This window comes from Triturus cristatus, chromosome 11, assembly GCF_964204655.1.
Source record: "Triturus cristatus chromosome 11, aTriCri1.1, whole genome shotgun sequence".
NCBI lineage: Eukaryota > Metazoa > Chordata > Amphibia > Caudata > Salamandridae > Triturus > Triturus cristatus.
Genome location: NC_140594.1, coordinates 1,004,620,004 through 1,004,640,066, shown reverse-complemented (window position 1 = coordinate 1,004,640,066; position 20,063 = coordinate 1,004,620,004). Strand labels below are relative to the sequence as shown.

General features: G+C 42.4%; 1 protein-coding gene across 1 annotated transcript in view; it reads left to right on the top strand.

Annotated features, from left to right (window-relative positions):
- The window catches only part of LOC146785830 (uncharacterized), a 946,503-nt gene that overhangs the window by 421,520 nt on the left and 504,920 nt on the right, over positions 1–20,063 (top strand). The window contains exon 5 of the mRNA XM_085635161.1: positions 1,235–1,357. Coding sequence (XP_085491287.1) covers positions 1,235–1,357 — 123 coding nt within the window. The remainder of the gene's footprint in view (positions 1–1,234; positions 1,358–20,063) is intronic.

Genomic DNA, 20,063 nt, shown 5'->3' with positions numbered 1-20,063 from the left:
AGAGGATTTAATGATTGTTAATAGCTGGCAGCTATAATCAGTTTTAAGAATTTAAGAATAACCCTATGGATAGAATTTAAGAATATGTTTTAAGAATTTCAATTAACCCCGAGTAATTAGAGTAATTTTGGTAATTCTGCATTACTTTCATTACGGAATTACCAATAATAATGAGAATATATGGCATACTTAAGAGTAATTTGGGGGGGAAATCCTACTGCGAGACCACACATAGAAGCGCTAGCAATTGCTCGCGCTGCTATTTATGTTCAGGTGCATTTAGCACTATTTACTTATTGAAAAATGTATCCACATGTCGATTATTGACGTGAGGGTGCATTTTACATTGAGATAACTAGCGCTAAATGCTGGGAGTAAATTGGAAGAAAATCCTACCCAAGTGCACATTTAACAAACCTGAGTGGCTGTTCATACTCGCCATTCATGTTCTGTTGCATATAGTGCTATTTCCTAGCACAAAATGCATCCTCACGTCCATTTTGGATGTAATTGGGCATTTTCGCTCAAGGAAAATAGCGTTAAATGTAGAATTACTCTCCTCATGTAATTCCACGTAATATCACTGAATTGTTGGGTAATTCCTCGTAATTCTGCAAGTTACACCCACCCCTATAGGTAACCCAAAAAACTAATTTTAATCCAGTAACATACTTATGAAAACTATATATTGATATTTCCCTTTCTTATTCTAGAATTGTAGTCCTTTAGTCACAGCTATATTTTTGCAATTCACTTCATAGGATAGAAGGTTATTTCAAATATCATGTGTGACCATTGCTAGACATTGTTTATTTAATTCTCTTTATTCATAGTTAACAAAAGCTGGATGTAACCAATAGAAGTGGCATGATTATATGTTTTTTTATTTTATGTTTTTGAAGGAGATACAGTTACTGCCATCAAAGAATGACTTAAGACAGATTTTTTAAGATCATAATATTTTAAACTAAAGTTAATAACATACTATCACTAATTATTGGCTATTTTGTGATAACCAGCTCCATGTTTTTCACTTTTTGCTCTAGAGAACATTTTTACCACATATCCATTTCTTGGTTTAATCAGTGCAATCCTAAATTCTTTCAGGTTTCCCAAGAACAGATGTCCCTCCACACATTTCAACCTTCAACATCAGCATAACCACTGAACACCTGATTTGTTTTTCGTCTGTGTGATCTGCCTTACACTGTTTTTTCACTTTGATCTTCTGCAGATGTAAATGAATGTGCCAGTGAGAATGGTGGATGCCATGACCAGTGCTGTAATACTATCGGTAGTTACTACTGTAAATGTCCAATTGGCTACAAACTGGGGGACAATGGCAAATCCTGTGAAGGTAAATCAAATATGTTCTATATGATCTATATCACTTTACTTTATATAATCTGTAGATAAATGACAAACAAAATGTAGAGTTCATATTTTTGAATTCCAGATGAACAGCTGTAATATGAAGTTATTACTCAGGTCACATTGCAAGTTTATTTTTGGACAAAATTACAGCTTGCCATTTCTTTCCCCCCCCCCCCTACTTTAGCAACAAGGCTATCTTAAAGGTAATTTGATGCAAGTGACCTTGTGCAGCTACCTACCGTAGTCTTAATGTATCATTGGCCATCTTGACCTGTGTAAAGTTGTATACAGTCTAGTTTGAGAAAAGAATCAAAACTATTTCTGGGTTGATGAAAAGCCACTGGGTAGGCCTAAATATTAACACAATTCCGAGTTCAAGGTTCAAATTCAATTTAAGGTTTATAGTAAGGTTATGATGCAATTTTAAACATTCCGTCTAATTAAGAATAGAAGTATCCAATTTAATTGTATTTAAAGTTGTTTTTGAATTATTGTAGGCCCAAGAAAATTTGCTAAGGTAAGTTGTTCAGTGTGCTATATTTTAAACGTACACTTTCTACTGGTTTTCCTAGTAAGGATGGTGGAAGCTCATGAGCAAACATGTTTTCTTTCTGACAGATGTCTTTGGAAGAATGTGGGTAGTTTGGTGATAAAAAAAGAGTTCATTCCAATGTAGGTTTCTATGAGGCCAGATATAAGATATCTGTTACATCTTGTATTTGTAATGCCAATTACGTGATTACAGAATTATGTCACTTGTTTACGAGAATTTTTTGAAATATAAAAAAATGAAAATATTATTAGATATCACTGAAAAGAAAGTCAGTCCGTCAGTTATAATCACTTTATTTCGTCAGTACAAAAAAAGGCATAAAAGTATTCTTATACCAAACGCATAAAACTTTACTAATCATAAAAAGTACATAGAAATATACAATTCATTGTAAAGGTTGCAATTAAAACTACATGATAAGATACAGGTGCATCTAAAACAAAGAAAAAAGTTAATGTATAAAAGATTTGTATATTATTTTCTATATATCCCAGATTACGGGTACTATGAGGCTAGGCAATAGCATGTAAAAGGGTCAGGTAACAGCTTTAAAAAGTATAGGACTTGGCAACATTGTCTGAATTTAAGGCTACGATAAGCAGGAAGATATACCTTTTCCTTTCCTCACTGTACAGACTGCAGAAAAATAGGAGATGAAGTTCACATCGAGATGAACGTGCGTCACATGGGCAGACAGAAAGAGCATCCATAGAATAAGTGTTAGAAGGATAGCCTAACATAAGAGGGATTTAGTTCAATCGGAACCTCAGTAATAAGTATCTGTGATGGAAATTCTTAACAAAGGATAAATACGTAGAATCAGCTGTATTTATTCTGGGTGCTAAATGGTATTGTTTTACCCTAGACTTAGTACAGTTGGACTCTCATCTCATTCTCTTCTGCTTTTCTGTCATTATTCTTTCAGTTCAGACCTTGAAACAGTCGCACATGTGATCAGATTGTCAAATAGTTTGTCCAAGTCAATGGAGTAAAAACTATTCTTAACATATTGAAGCCGCTTTATCTTATGTGAGCCATGTAGCTTTAGGGAATCTCTCAGAATTTCTCATGTTACTTTTAACGATTCCCTTCTCCACACTGAGTGGCACAAAATGGGTGAAGCAGAACAAATCTGATCTGTAATGAAGGGAGCTCCAGTTCAGAATGACAATTATAGGTTGAGCAGGATTGAGGGACGCCTGCTAATCGTTGCATGAAGCTATCCTCAATTCATTGTAGATTGGATATGCTAGTGGTTCCCCACACAGCTGCCCCATACGTGGCAACAGATATTGTTTTTTGCTTCATAATTTTTTTTAAGTGTATCTATTGGTTTGGACCAAGCTTTTTTATGAACCCAAAAAGAGCCCCTATACTTTTTTCCATAACAGGCCCTTTATTGACCAATATGTTGTGCCACATATTTATTTAGTCAAATAGTACCCCCAAATAGAAGAAAGGATCCACCACCTCCAGTTTTTTCCCTTCTATGGTCAATCTAGGCAATTTTTTAGGTCTCACTCCTGCCACAAGCACATAAGACTTAGATTTGTTTACCCTGAGATCTAATTCCTTCATGAATCTAGTATACGTCTCTATGAGGCTCTGCAGTGTGTTGCCAATCCATGCCAATAACACTGCATTGTCTGCATAGAGATGTATCGGCACAGGGGATGAATTAATAATAGTAACATCAATAGTCGATCCAGCTAGAGTAGCTTCCACACCGTTAGTTTCTATTGAACGTAAGAAGGGGGCGAGTACACACCCTTGTCTAATACCACGGCTGATTCCAAAGTAACTGGTACATTCTCCCTCTCTCCCGTAACGAACACAAGCCATGACAGAGAAGTACATCTCACGGATATAATTAATTATGGACTTCTCAATACCCATACCTTCCATTATTGACCATAATTTAACAGGGGCCACACAGTCAAAGGCAGCTAACAAGTCCATAAAGGCCATTTAGAGATGTCCCTCCTTGGCCGGGGTATATTTGACTTTTAACAAATTCAGGTTGAGACACTGCTCAATTGCCCCTTTTCCCTTTCTAAAATCATACTGAGTTCGAGTAAGTATATTCCTTTCTTGAGCCCATGCCTTTAGCCTATTGAAGAGCAACCAGCCCATTAATTTTGCTGTGCTATCTAGGAGTGATATAGGTCTATAATTTTTGGGGGTAGCCGTATCCCCATTTTTATAAATTGCAATGATACCTTTCTTTTTCCAAGAGGGGGGACACCTGCTTGGGTTAAAACATTAAAAACAATGGTAAGTAATGGGGCCCATAACACCTGATTAGTTAAAAATAAATCAATTGGTAGTCCATTGGGCCAGATGCCCTAGATGTGCTGCACTGGTTTAAAGCGCTTTTCATTTCATCCAGACTAAAAAATGGTTTATCCTTAGATGTGGACAACAAGAAGCCAAACAGCAAATGAGATTCTTCTGCTGATTTACCCAAAACCTCTTAAACATGTGCTTCCTGCTGAGCTGATTTCAGTTTGGGGTGTTGACTAGAATAATAACAAATGGGCATGCTGCCGGATGCAATTCTAATCTTCCACCTTGCACTGGTTTCTGGGCCCTCTGAGAATTTGTAGGTACATGGTCACAGGCAGCAGCAGCTCCACTGGCCTCAAATCCATTTACACCAGTTATTTTGTTAACGGACCCCTCTCTCTCCAATTGACAACCCTTGTAGGAAGGTGGAATCTGACTATATGGTTGCCCCCACTTTTTTCCTGGTGTTTTGCTGGTTTATGACTTAGTTGGACTGGGATCCTGCTATTCAGGGCCCCAGTTTATCTGCTTTCTCTGTTAAATGGTTTCCATGTACATTAGGTACATATCTAATTGGATTCTGGAGTGCCTTATAAGCCCCTAGTATATGGTATACTATGTACCTAGGGCATAGGTACCTCAGAGGCGTACCAGGGGCTGCAGCATGTATTATGCCACCCCTGGGAAGCACTCCAAAATGACACCACAGGTCTGCTACTGCAGCCTGGGTAAGGGTGTGCTTGCACCCCTTACTGTGGTATAGGCTACCTATATCACTACCTTATACAGACACATATAAACCTATAAGCCACTCCTATAGCAGGCCTTGACAATCCTGAAGGCAGAGTGCTTGGTTTTATGTGAGAGGGTGCCCAAGCATGAGCTGAGCCCCTCTGTAGCATTCGGAAATACTTCCTTATGGCTGTTCTGTGATACAGCCATACCATATACTCTTAAGTGCATTATAACCTTGTGGTAAATGCTAACTTTGGGATGGCTGCATCAAAACATGTCGTGTTTGGTGTCAAACGCTTTGGAATACTACCCACCCCCCCCACCAGTCCTGGTGGCGGGGGTAGCATTCCACCCTTCTAGAGGGAGAGACATGTTCACACTGGCTAAGCCCGGTTAAAACTTTCCAAAGCCCTGGCATCACAAAACGGATGCCACTGCCACAGACACGGGTCTGTCCTCCTGCTGCTAGGGGAAACTCCGGAAGGAGAGCCCTGGACAATATGTTTCCTGTCACAGGGAGGTGTAACCACCTCCCCAGACAGGCAGATGTGTATTGGGGCAGGGTGGGTGCATTCAGAGAACTGTTTTGAGACACTGCCTGGGGCATACAAGGTGTCCCTGTGCATAGCCCAGTTCAAACCAGTTGCAGGGGCACTCAGCCCCTGCTCTGGCAAAGGGGAAGGGGAACCACCCCCACCCCAGGTCCACCCATAGGTGGGGCCTTAGAGTTAGTCCATCCCCTAAACTTAGTATAAGTATAGAATCCAGTCCCTAGGACTTTAGATTACCATGAACGAACCTCTGCAACATATATCCTGGACCTTTGAGTTTCTATCACAACTAGAAGATGGAAGAAATCTCCCTTGGGGTCAAGGAGTGACTCCCCTGCTTGGCAGGCACCAAAGAAGCAACTGACCGGTCTGCAATTCTGAAGCTCCCGCCGGACGCCGAAGTCTCTGCATCCCCAGAGGTGGATTTCCAGACTTCCCTGAGGCTACCCTGAGTCCACAGCAAAGTTGAGGCCCGTGGCTATTGTGGGTGACGTGGAACCGTGACCCCTGGACACTGTGAACTTTTGCAGCAACACTACCTTCCTGGTCATCCTCGAAGTTTTGCTTTGGGCTCTGAGTAGCCCCAGCCTTGAGCACCTCCTGCACCGAAGATTGTTGGCCTCCACTCCACGAGGGCCAGCTTCAAGTGCGATCACTTGAGGCTCCTTCGTGTTCACTATCCCGTTGGCCAGCAGGTCCCCACGAAGGCGACTCCTTTTCAGATTGGGTGTTCCTGGTTGTTCCAGACGTGCACCTGACTTACCCTCGCTGGGTGAGTCCCTCAGACCTTGCTGGTCTGCACCGCAGTCCTTTCTCTGAATTCCAGTGACTTGCCGTTGCCAAGGCTTGTTGGGTCCTTTCTGGTCGCCGAAACCGCAGCACTCGACAGACTTCGTGGGACAGCTCGAATCCGGCTCGTGGACTTTGTCGATGCCTCCTGGACCTCGTGGCTGAAGAGTCAAGAAACCCATCAACTCACCTGATGCCCCCGACATCTGTGGGCATTGGTCCATCCTGCCCTAGGTCACTGGAAAGTGACCCAGACTCTGTCCCCTCTGCTTTCAGGTTCCTTACATCCTAGATCCAGGCTTGGATCTCTCTGGACACTTCTCCTCTTCACCGCAGCAGCAGTTCTTTGCAGGCTTCCATTGAAATCGACGACGCAACCCGACACCAAAAGACACCTATGCATCCGGCTTCCCTGGGTGAGGTAACTCGAGTACTCCAGTGCTCTCGTGGGTGCTAGCCCTAGAACTTCTGAAGTCCAAAAGGGTTTGGTCCTGACTCGATTAGAAGTGTCCCTAATCTTTAAAATTCCAACCGCAACATTGCCCATAGAAAATAATAGGAACCCACGGTTGTGTTTCCACACTGCATACAGCTCCCGTGGGTCCCCTGTGTCACTACCTTGGGGGGTTCCTTGGGGTCCCAGCGATTCTAGAGGCAATAGGCCTAGTGCCTATTTTAGTCGTGGTTCTTATACCATTTTTTTTAATATATGGTTTGGTGCGCCCCTAGGGCCCAAACGTGTATTTGTGCTTTTACTGATGCTTGATCACTTGTAGCTTTAGTACTTTGAACTCCAGTCTCATAAAGAGACTAGAGGGGTGTGTTTAACCTTAAATACATATATTTTGAATATATACCTGGTGTGGTTGTCTTTTCATTTGATCATTCAGGTTGTCTTTTCATTTGATCATTCAAGAGATTATAGACTGGTAAAACAAGCTGCTTTACATTCCTTCAAGACTTAGCCTGAAGGCTGCTCTCCATAGCTACCACTAGGATAGCTTTCAATAAAGGTTGTCTTTAACCTATCACCATAAGGGGTTGTTTGGACTGATACAGGGTGCCCACTAGAACTAGTGGACAGCATACATCAGGCCACCTTCTCACAACCCTCTTCAGAAGGTGTAGGATGATTTGTAGGGGTCTTCCACTTTTGCCTTTTGTTGCCAGGAAGCTTTTGGTGCAAGCCCTGATTTTCTCGAGGCTTGATTATGCCAATGTGCTTTATTTAGGGTCTCCATCCACAACCATCAAAAAATTACAAATAGTTAAAAAAACTGTGCGGCCCGACTACTGCTGCAGGTTCATAGGCAGGAATCGGCTAGATCTCTCATCAAATCCCTGCATTGGCTCCCGGTGGCTGAGAGAATTCAGATTAAGGCCTTGTGCCTTGTCCACAAGGTACTCTCAGCTAAGGCCCCACCGGTCCTTCGATCCATTATTCTCCCTTACCTCCCAAATAGATCCCTACGCTCTGAGAAAAAACATCTAGCTATAATTCCCAGAGTACATCGAGCCCGGAGTGGGGGACGTCTTTTTTCCCTCATTGCGGCTAAAGGCTGGAATCAGCTCCCAGATCATATCCAACTTGAGACCAATCATCTCATTTTTCGCAAACAACTGAAGACCCTGCTGTTCTCCGGAATTGTCTGACTGCTTGATTGTCTGGCGGCTTGTCTCTAGCGCTGGGAGGCCTATGGTAGCCATGCGCTCTATAAGTACTATTCATTCATTCATTCATTATTAGTACCCACAAGCACAGATTGCCTTTGGGTATCTGAATAAACTTTCAATCTCTTGTTTGGTAATGTTTGCGATTAATGTGTTTTATCCCGTAAATATGGTGTAGGGACGGTAAAATGAATGAGACGCCCAGGAGGTGGCTGTGAATGGCCTAGATTTCCCTCATGTGCCCTTGCCTGCTCAGATCGCTCGGACCCCAGTTGGACATTAAGGCAGAGATTTAGACTCTCCTCTATTTTAAACAGTCTGATCATAATCGGCTGAAAGAGAGTATTGAGGGTCTGCTCCAACTTTTGGCACAAATCGTCTCCTGAAAGTAGTGGTTGTAGACTGAGTGCAGCGTCTAAAGGTGACCCCCAAAGTATATCTGAAGAAATACTTTTGGGAGCCGTTAGTGATTTAGTTATAGGAGCTTTTTTAGCTCTCCCCCTTTACCTCTTGCCTGTGGGTTCCACTATAGGACTACCGTCTGCTCCAGAGGACTTAGAGTTATTGGTCAAGGCCGACATGCTGGCTGCTGTACTATGGATAGTCCAATCTTCTATAATTCCCACTCAAGGAAAGTCAGGGGTTATAGTGGTAAGTCTTACCTCTTCTAAGGAGAATCAGCGCTCCGTGATCTCAATCTCCTTAGAGAGCACATCCTCTGCTCTTGTCAGGAAGGGGTCCAGCGTGTTGATGATTTCTCCTCCCAGTTCAGATGCCTTTGCTTTCCGCTTAACCGTTCTTTGGTTGAGGATACACTAAGGTTAATCCCCAAAGGTTAGAGGGGTGGCCGAGCCAAGCCTCCTCTGGGTAATGACGGGCGTGGACGGGCCCGCCTTTGGCCCAGGCTTTGCCCGGGGAGCATCCCTGCGCACGTCCCACACAGAGGGCCAGCATAGCGCTTTTGAGCGTGTTTCTCAGGCTCAGGAGTTGGTGGGATTAGTGGTCACCAACAGAGCCCAATACGTGAGGCACAGCTTTCTCCCCCTTTGGATGGCACAATACAGAGGTTTTGGCAGTTAAAAGAAAGTCACATCTGGGTACTTCATTTTCGAAAATATTAATTGACAGAACTGCATCCAAGATTATTTGAAGTTTGGGTAATTGAAATATCGTAGCAGTGGCATTCCCAGTGCCTCTCTATTTTTTAGTTGTAATGGATTGTTAATGGAGTAAGAACAGCAAACAGGTCCATTGGCTGCACATCCCTTTTTCAGGACCATCCTCTTCTGGTGTAAGTTTTTGATTGTTTATTTGTTTCAGCTAAAATAAAGACATGCCATATAAAATAATTAAGTTAAAATTATAAATCAATATTCCAAGTTTTTCCATTCAGGGCTCAATGCAGAAGATCTCCCTAACCAGTCAATCAAAAGCACTGACAAAATAGACCAATTTTTAAAAGTTGATAGTTGTAACCTTGAAAAGAGCAGGAACTAGTGAAGTTCTAATCAAGAAAAATGTAGGAGGTTACCGGCGTAAAGAAAGCATCTAAGTCCTTCTGATAACAGAGTCATGGCCCTGCTACAGCAACTGATCTTTTGTTTCTTAAAAAGTGGACGAAGAAACGGCCTCCTAGCCTACATGGGTTTGGTACATGACAGCATAAAATGCAGCACAGTTTCCTCACCTTCTATCACACAGTCATTGTTGGACTTGGCCTTCTCTGCTGGGTCACCCCCAAACTTTTAGCCTTCTCCCCTTCCTTTTTTCTATTGAATTTGTTTATGTTGGCCATGGGACTTTTTATTTAGTTATTGCCTAATGGATGTATTCATTTTGTAGGTCTGTTCTGACAAGGATTCATGAGTGTTAACTAATATAGACCAGAGTCCTAATGGTCAGGTGAGACTTTACATGCCCTTGCCTAAAAATCTTTTTTTAAAGTTCTTTATTGCTTAGTGATTAGAACTCTGACAAATAATCATGTAATTTCCTGTAGGGTGCTCCCAATTCACTTTTGTCCTGATAAAGACCCCATGTGGTTTCTTGGAAGGGTCCAAAACCTTCGACTAATGAGGGCTGCACACAGATCATGCAATGTTGGACTATTGAAATCTGAATAGTGAGACTATCGGATTAGACAAAAATGTTGTCCTATTTGGGTTATCCTTCAACTGTACATATTGTGTATATTTCTTACACTTTGTGAGCTATATATTGTGTGGCTCACCTTTTGCCCTTGCACTGTGCCATCACTATGGACATCTTTTTTCAAGATCCAATTGCTAAAAGGTAAACGAATACAAATGAATGATGAATTTGTACTATTTGCATTTATTGCATATGCTATTAAGACCAATATAATACTTCTCTAAGTGATTCCTGGGGGGAACATTGTTTGTGGTAACTTCATTACCCGAGTTCCTTGGAATATCAGGTGTTCCATTGCATTGTATTCCAGAGGGTAAGCACATTTTAATTTAGTGACTTTTTGTGGTTCACCCTGACAAGGATTGTGGCTGCTGCTTGAGTAGGGTTTCATCCGCCTCAACCAACAACCCAATTTCTCACATTGGTGTTCAGTGGTGGGATTCAGTACTTGTGTTTGTGCAGTGCCATACAGTGATTCAAGTATTTTTATTTAAATTCTCCTTGAATGGCTCTTTCGCTTTTTCCATTTTCACTCTCATTCTATCTGACGCTCTGTGACCATACCTACAAGAATGGAATTTGAGTTGAACAACCTGCAGAGCTAATCCATACTGTGGCTGAACTCAAGGAGTTCTGTACGGAAAGGGGCTTCCAGCAGATAGGAGCTCCTGGAAGCTGGAGCTACAGAATTGTTTGAGGGCATGGGTGAAGGCTCACCAGTTGCTGCAACAACAGAGGACCAGGATGAGGAGGAGGGTATGGAGGAGCAGAGAGAGGGCCTGGGCACAGATCCTGAGCTGCAGCACCCAGAGGAGCCCAACTTACCTACCGGGGTAGAGAGCATTGTTTCCTTCCAAGGCCTGTTCCCAGAGGAGTTGGCAGACATTAGAGCAGAGAGGGAATTCCAGCTGTAGTTGGCCAAGCTGAAATTGGAGGCAAGGAAGTAAGTAAAGGCTTTATTCAATTGTAAAATGTGTAAAATCATACAAGTGTACATAAAACAGCCAATTCATAACAGTTATGCACAAATACAGTAATTACCGAGGTGGCTAAAGAGAGTGCGCTTCAGAAGTAAAAAGGGCATCCCAGTTAAAACAAACATAAAAACATAATTGATCATCAACACTAATAACCAGCCCACAAGAGTTCCTAACTTATGCGCTAACTGTTTGGAAAGAAAAGCGCAGATGACAGGACCTAATGTCTTGAGCTTTAGAACCCGGACAGATACCTTCTCACATTAAAACAGATTTTATATGTCGCTAAAAGTTGTAAATATAAAAGAGCAGGCCTAACCTGATAAAAATCTGTAGATAAAAAGAGCGGTCTTAAAAACTTATGATAGAGGGTTTATACTACGCACATATGAGTACAATATGCAAAGTATCACAAATTGAAACCTGATCACAAGTGCATGTAGTCAATTCAGGAAACTTGTACCAAGTACCCTCCAGATAAAGCGGCTGGTGAAACAGACCCAATCTGAAATATGTCAGTAATCGACAATGGGGGTTTATATTTTCAAGGAAGAGATATGGCTCTATCCCGAGTACTGATTTTACCATAACAAATTTCCGGTATGTCTGTTTAGCCAGGGCAGAGGCTTCCCTCTTGGCTGTTACCCTGAGGTGAAAGGCCTGCCTGAACCAAGTGATATATTGTTAGATAATGCTCAAAGGGTTAAAAAAATAACTACGGTCTACCCACAGCTTTATAATTCTCCCTAATGAAGGTCAATCAGGGAATATTGTGCATGTTGTCCAATTTCAAACAATCCAGAATAACTAGCCTATGATGACTTAATTTGTCCTTTAACCAAACAGTACACCACAACAGAAGAGAAAGCAGATGGATGAAGTCAGCAATATAGCCTGCACCAAGCTCGTCATGTTAGATCTCAGGTGGGGTTCATTACCCAACCCCTAGGAGGCCCCTGAGAAATCTATCATCTGCCACGCTCTCTTTAGGCTCCCAGTGTTCTTTTTTAGTGGGGGTTGCCAACTGAGAACTGAATCCATTAAATTCCCAAGTAGGGAAAATTGTCTACCTTACTTAAAACCTGTCCCTGCACACACAAAAAGTTGCACTTTCCCCAAGGACCATCATATGAGACTTCTTAAAATTAGTAAGTAGGTACATACTGCCCATGAAGATAAAAAAAAGGTCTGGGATCCGCTGAAGACTTTTAGCAGTAGGGGTGATCAAGGCTGCATCATCGCAAATAAAAGAGCTGGGAGCAGTCCGCCCCCTGGCTCTTGGGACATTCAGACCCTGATCAGTGAGCACACTCTCTAAACAATTGTTGTACATAATAAAAAGCAAGGGGGCCAGAATACAGCTCTGCCGGACACCCCTTTTTAAATCAAAGTGCTAAGTGCCTTCCCCGTTCTTTCCATATCTAACAGAACCCATCAATCCACAGTGAAGGTCCTTTAGAAAGTCAACCAGACGGTGCTCTGCCCCCAGCAACCATGGAGGAGGCTGCTGCAAATAGGGCGGCAGAGGAGGCCAGCTTCCAAAGAGGTCAAAATCTATGTCTCCAAGAATGGGACCATTGTAAGCCAGCTCATTAAGCTGTCCATTGGTTCTCAGTTGAAATCCAGATCAAATTCATAACAGTGAATTATGCACAAGACAGTCTGGAGCAATGGACCTGTCTACCTTCTAAAACTAGCAGTCCACTCACTACATATGAACAATGAGCACAAAATACTCCTCAGCTCATCTGACCAAACATCCTACCTTTAAGGTGCTAATAACACCGGAAAGATCATTGTGGCCTTACACTTTAGAACAAGCTTAGCCCATGACTCCTTACATAACCTTATTATCTTCAGTTAAGGAAATATCTAAAAACATAACTATTTAAAGCGGCTTTCAGGGACTAACTTCACCCTGAGAGCAGTCAAAGAATGTGAGATCTCTTCATCTGCCTGCCCACCTGTACTACAGTACTTGTGCTTCCTGTAGTTTCTTGTCCTGATTTTATTGCTGCCCCAGTGTTCTCAAAAATCCTAGGTGGAGTTGAGTGGTTTACAAAACTCCTATTAAATACATAAATAAAACCCACACAGCCTTCTTGTCATGACTACCTGACCAAGCTAACTCTCCATGGTAGACCGATGGTAGACCGAGAAACCAGCATCCTGGTCAGTGGACAACACCTGAAATGTTGCCTTTGATACAGCGACGTTATCCCTATGACTACAGGGGCTGGACAAAACGCAACACGCGAGGTAACATTTAGAAGATCTTAACATTTGCGTCAAATTGAAACCGTCAAAATGTCAAATTACTGTAACACTACAAGGCTGAGATTAAAGTCATGACATGAGCACTTTAACACTTGGGACTGCAGCATTGCAGGTGTTTGGATATGGTGTTGGAATGGTTACAGAGTATGATTTTTGACTTTATACCTTATTCGTGAAACTCAACAGTGCAATGCAACTATACATTTAGAGCCATGTTGTTAAATGTACGCATCAGAGGATTGTACGGATTACTACCCTGCCATTGACTCTAATGGGAATAGGTGTCCAGGAGAAATGTAAATGTAAAGACAGCACCCAAAAGGCAGGATGCCTCAAAAACATACTGAGATATACTCTGATGACTCTGAACATTATCACCACAATTATTCTTATTCTCGTGACTCTTTTGAAGTAATTAGTGTCCTTTTTAAGATTTTCTGGGCAGTGCCCAGGAGAAATAATGTGGGTTCTTAAATGCCACACATTTCACGGGGCAGCAAATAAGTTTCTTGTTTGCCTTTTGGAAATGGCAAATTCTATGAAAGCCATACTTCTGAAGATATGCTGAAAACATCAAATGGAAATTGAAATAACACTGTCTTCTTATAATTGCCAGTGGCTGTACTATTCGCTAGCATTTTGCTGTTTACTTTATCAAGATATATTCATATGGGCAAAGGATAATTACTTTTGCATTCTGAGGTGACCTGCAAACACTTTGAGCCGAATCTGCCTGCCAATCCTTCCCTCATCAGATCTCCTTGCTGCTGCCCTTGGTCATGACCTAGCTCCAACACACAGTCAGATCTGTTCATTAAACAGTTTTAATGAGCCCAGCTTTTACTCTTAGCTTTCTTTTATATCCAGCCTTCATTATTTGAATGTTTAATCCACATGCTTTCAGCCACTCTCCCTAAGACTGCATCAAGAGAATTCAGAGGTTAGAGGCAACATGTACTGAACAGCGTGGTGGAAATAAACAGCCATTATCAATGTGTCAGTCAGAGAATGGAGGATGCAGCCTTGTGAAATTTCATGCCTTTCTGCCCTGAAACCTGTTGAAATGCATATCGTCTAACTGATATCCCTCTTCAAACCTCATGCAAGCCTTCCATATCCACATCTCTTCGCTCTTGGTTTGAGTGACAAAAGTATTTAGTGGTCATGAAAATAGCTTAGGTAAGTAAAATGTTCACATGGCTCACACAACTTTCCATCTAGACTTAGGGGCCGATTACGATGGCAGAGGGACTGGAGTCTGCCTGCCATCATAGTGGGGAACGGGACCGCCCACCATGCATGTGGTGGTCCCGCACTCCGGATTAGGATGCGCTCGCCACCATGGCGGTCGCATTTTGCTATTTAACATTGCGGCGCGTGCTGCTGACTGCAGCACCTGCCGCTATGTCAAAAATGCATGTTGTGCATTTCACTGCACTATGTTGCAGGCACCACACGGTGCCTGCCACTTGGTGCAGTGAAATGGTACCCCTCCAGTGCACAAGCACATCCCCCAACACAAGGGTGGCCCGCAACGGGCACTCAAAACCAATCCCCGCCAGCTTTTCCATGGTGGTTTCGCCGCCATGGATGGGCTGGCTGAAGCCAGCATCCTAATTGTCAGACGGTGCCTGCTAGGTACCGCCACCATTTTAGGAATGCAGACCGCTCTGCCACGCAATCGGTATGATTGCCTGTGGCGGTTCCTTGGCGGCCGGTCTTTGTGTCTGCCAAGATCGCAGTCTTGATCCGCCCGTCATCCTGATCTGGCGGGCGGTAAATCATCGTTCGATGGCGGAAGGATCGCCACCGCACGACTGGTGGTGGCGGTCCTTCCGCCATCGTCATGTGCCCCTTTGAGTCAAGTCAACATTGCCCACATTGCCTTAGCTAATGTTTAAAGTCTGACAGCATGATGGACTTTCTGCATTGACAAAACTAGGTTGTGTTGCAGTTTATGATAAGTACTGTCCCGCCCTCAAAATGCACACAAATGTAATATTGTCAAAGCTGAAGTATCTGCAAGACCAGCTTGGTAACAGAGAGAGTACTGCCCCAAAATAAATGAGGGCATATGGAAATATGTTTGTCTAGGGGAAAAATTGTTTTCCTCTGGATAAATGACAGCAATAGTTAAATGTTCAAACAGTTTTCTTGCACCATTTACTTTGCAGCCCCACTCAACTGGCAACAACGACGTTTTTGTTCAGAAATAAGTCTCATTTTAGTGACACAATTCCTCCAGAGGCAACTACAATTATTTACTCTGGACATATTTAATTTGAACCTCTAATTTTATTTTTTGTATTTTTTGCGTGATACCTTGATTGTTCCTACAAATATACAGGCCATTGTTTGCTTCGGTTCCACACAGTTTATCATTTTATGGGATATGTTCCATGTATGTTCTTTCCTAGTCATTATCTTCTTTACTTTGATTACATTTAATTCGTTTAATGCAATAAAATCTGCATCACCGGCAGACTGAACTCCCCAATGTATTAGGGAAAATGTTTGGAAAATATAAGAATATGTAGCATTTGGTATGGAAAGCACTTGTGGAAATTCATTGTGAGTTATAATCCTGGACAGGAGACAGGGCCACTTGTAACAAAGGCCCCAGTGATCGGTTCTTTTATGTCTATTGATTGATGCAACACTACTTTCTGAAGCAAGCTCAAGAATTGACTAACAATGAGCATATCATAAACACTAGCAACTTATTATAATAGAGGTGCCCATCTTGGGTACACAAGGGCTGTCTTGGTTTTCAGTATAATTACTGAATATTTGAATGTTTACTTCTTAGGGTTGATTTATAGTTTGGTGGACAGGGTACTCCATCATAAAGGTACTCATACTCATACTCATCAGCTGTCTGGTTTATTTAGGGGTGGGAGGGCCACCATCTTTCTGTCCATGGAGCCCGCCTTGGCTCCATCGAAAGAAAATTTCCTTCGACGGCCTGATGGAGTAGGGGCCGATGGAGGAAGGGCATTCCACCTCCAGCCCATTGAGGGTGAATTGTGTCATGTCTTTTTTTCTGTCCATCACTGCCAAGTAAATACTGGTGGGAGTGGCCGACAAAAACTAATAATGACCCCAGGCCCTTGGAAAAACACTCTCTGGGTGTATGGGTCTTTCTGTTTTTCAAAAAACAAAACCATTCGTAAAATTTGGTGAACAGCCGTCACAATCAGCAGCGGCCATCCACCAAACGTTTTTTACCTTGACAGGACCCTCGATAACGGCAGTTCTAGTCAAGGTAGACAGATCACTGCGGGGCCAGTGGGGACTTCTACATAGGGTGGACTGTAGTCCGACAGGGAGGTACTGTACCGCGTCTGCAAAACTCCAGGTCAGGCGCCTAGTTGCCTTGGATGTAAACTGATGGTGTGTGAACATCCTTATATTCTGGCATTCATTCGCCCCTCTAAGCCTGAATTGGGTGGCCATGTGGGAGAATTTCACCACATGCTTACATTAATATTGCAGAACCGGTGAAAACAGTGGGAAACTCATTCTGAAAGCCTGTTCAGAGGCCATTCTCAAACTCCTTGAAGAGTTTAAACTGCAAATGCCAGGTATGCCTGCACTGGAGACATGGATTTATGATAAATAGCAAATTATGAAATGAAATGTGAAAGCTATTTTGAGCACAGAAAGCTGACTTACTAATTATTAAACCTGATTTTTAAAATTTTCATGAGAGTACATTTTCTTTCCAAAAATATTCAAACTTTCAGTGGGGATGTGGTGTTCAGTAAATCATGATGGAAGACAGATAGGAAGGCACAGTTTCCAGACATGCTAAAAGCTGCAGGCCTCCTTAATTCCCAGACAGGTTGTACGCCTTTGCTTCTCTTCCATCACTCAGCTGACATTTTCATTTCCTCTGCATACTTTAAGAGCCAGTTGGCAATGTTTTGAACTCCCGAGGCACTGAGCTATTACAAATGAAAATTGGAATTACAGGTACATTTTAGATGCCATCAACGCTGTTAAATTGCTTTCTATGACATCCACTGTGGAAGCGGCCATTTTGAGAACTTATCTGACCTTGTTTAAATTGAATGGATACATATGCCAGGCCCCTTAAGTAGTGGAAATGCAGCACAACATTTCTTGCTTCCAATTTCTCTGCGCCTTCCAGAATTGTGTAATTCATTTGTTTCACGTCAGGAAGGAGCTATATCATACTGACAGAATTTCCAGCTCGTTTCTACTAATCATCTAAAACACCATCGGCATTCTCTTAAAATGAAAGTATTATACATGTTAAAAATACAATTATGCATTTGTTTTCGAACAATAAGTGCATTCAAATAATATCACATCGAGATTGTCAGCAGGTTGGTTATCCTCTTTTACCAATAATTGGGATATTTTAAATGTTTATAAAATGGTTTGAAAAAAAGCAAGGACTTAGCGGGAGCATTTATTTTGTATGAAATCTTGACTAGAGAGTGAGACCGTTGAGTAAATGTGCATGCCGAACAGCAATGTCCGGAATAGAATTTGCAGGGAAGCAGCACACTGTCACTGCCAGTTCATCCCATTGGACGAGCCACTTCTGGTGAAGTCGTCGCCCATATCAAGTGCCGTTTTCACTTTTTATCAGCCACAGCCCATACAGGTAAGAGCGGTGGCCGGTGGGGGAGATTTCGACTGACGACCACAAGGGAAAACGGCCCCACTGTTAGTGCTTAATTTGTAAAATATTAAGTGCCAGGGCTCGGACCTGGAGGCCACTGCAGCTTGCACCTCCCATCACCCTTGTAATCGCTGCCAAAACAACTACTAACCATCTCTCTCGCATGTAAATTCAACAGCTCCGATTATCCCAGGTCCCCAAAGCTAAAGGAATGGTTGGGGAGGCAGGTATTAGCAATTTTTTTATGTATATTGTTTTCCTAAACAACTGTTCTACTGCTCATCTCTAAAGGACATGAGCAGCGCCACCATGTGGCAGACTGCCCTAAGTGTGGTGTTGACAATTTGGTGCTAGTGCTGAGCACCGGAAAGCAATTCGGTGCCGATGCTCAGCAGCGGAAAGCACCGGCTCAAATTAACCACTGCCCACCGCTCTTACCTGTACGGGCTTCGGCTGCTTTTTATGAACCGCTCAGATTGCATTTACGCCACCCGAGTAAGTAATTTTCCTTTTTAATCCATCACCTATGTGTGGTATGGGATACATTTTAGCACTCAAACTGATGTTGGCATAAGCTATTCATTTTTACATATGTTGTAGAACACATACTGGAAAGTGGATTTTATTTATATATCCATAATATATTCATTTCTTTGTGTTTCTTAATGTTGGGGCTCTGCACAATTGGTGTCCTGTTTGTGATCTTTTATATATATGTGTTTTAGAGCTGGAATCCATGGCTTGGTTGCCTCTGATTTTTTTGCCTTCTGTCCTCCTGTTGCTGATTTCGTTTTTCCTGGGTTTAGGATTTTGTGCACTTTACCACTGCAAGCCAGTGCTTAAGTGCATATTCTCTGCACTCATGGTAACATTGGCTTAAGCAAAATTTGCTTATTTAATTTACCTGGTAAATTGCACTGTAAATTAAATGCTAATAGTGGGCCTGCAGCACTGATTGTGAATAACTCAATATTAGGATAGCACTTTTTACCCCTATTTACCACTAAGGAAAGTGGCAAATAAAGGAACCTTGCCATAGCCATCCACGCTCCTCAATGTTCACTATTAACAAGAAACAAATGAAGTCATTATGTGTCTCAACTTCAGCTCCCTTGTGAGGATCCCCTGATCAACTGAAGAAGCAATAAAGAAGGAATTGCTGTTCATGCAAACAGTGGATGTTACTGGGCATCACTTTGTCACCTAGAACTCCAGGGAGGAATTCTTAAGGCAAGATGCAGCAGAACACATTTTACAGGTTAAATATTTAAATAGGTTCAGAGAGTATTGGACTCCAAGGAAATAAATACTTTTCAGCTTTTGTACATTTTTAAATTGATACATGACAGCTGTAACATAAGGACTTCCAGATGTACATTGGGAAAATCCACTAAAGTCTTTGTTATCACAAGAGTAAGCATGTCACTTTTGTGACTCACAAAAATAAGTAACTCCAAACAACTCGCAGCCATTCATCTACTTGCTCATGGGTGAATTTACTCTTTGTGAATTTCCGTATTGCCATTAAATATTATGTTGGGATTCCTAACTGGAAAATGCTGTAGATTCAAACAGATATGTTTTTTGTTCATTTGACTCTTGCTTGTGAACAGTGCAAAAAGATTCTTGGCCCGATTACGAGTCAGGTGGTCTCACCACCATATCGCCAGGGCAGCAGTCCAAAGAAGACCGCCGGGTCAGCGGTATCCCGCACCCTGTTTTACGATACATGCAGCCTGAACTGCCGAGCACACCAACAGAGTGGTTCCTGTCTGTGGTGCGGCAGACTGCAATGTTGGCGATGCGTACTCCATCGGCATCAGATCCAAGGCTTACCGCCATGCCTATTACAAAAACACTGTTGTACTGGTGGTCCACTTGCATCAGTTCCCCGACGGTGGTAGGCTGTCATGGTATGCTCTCAGCAAAGCACCAGAACAGTGGCTATTGGATGGATACAAAAACAACACAGCTGATGACCATTGGCCAAGTGGACACACATGCAAATCACACTGTAGAACACACCCCATTCCAGACCATGATCC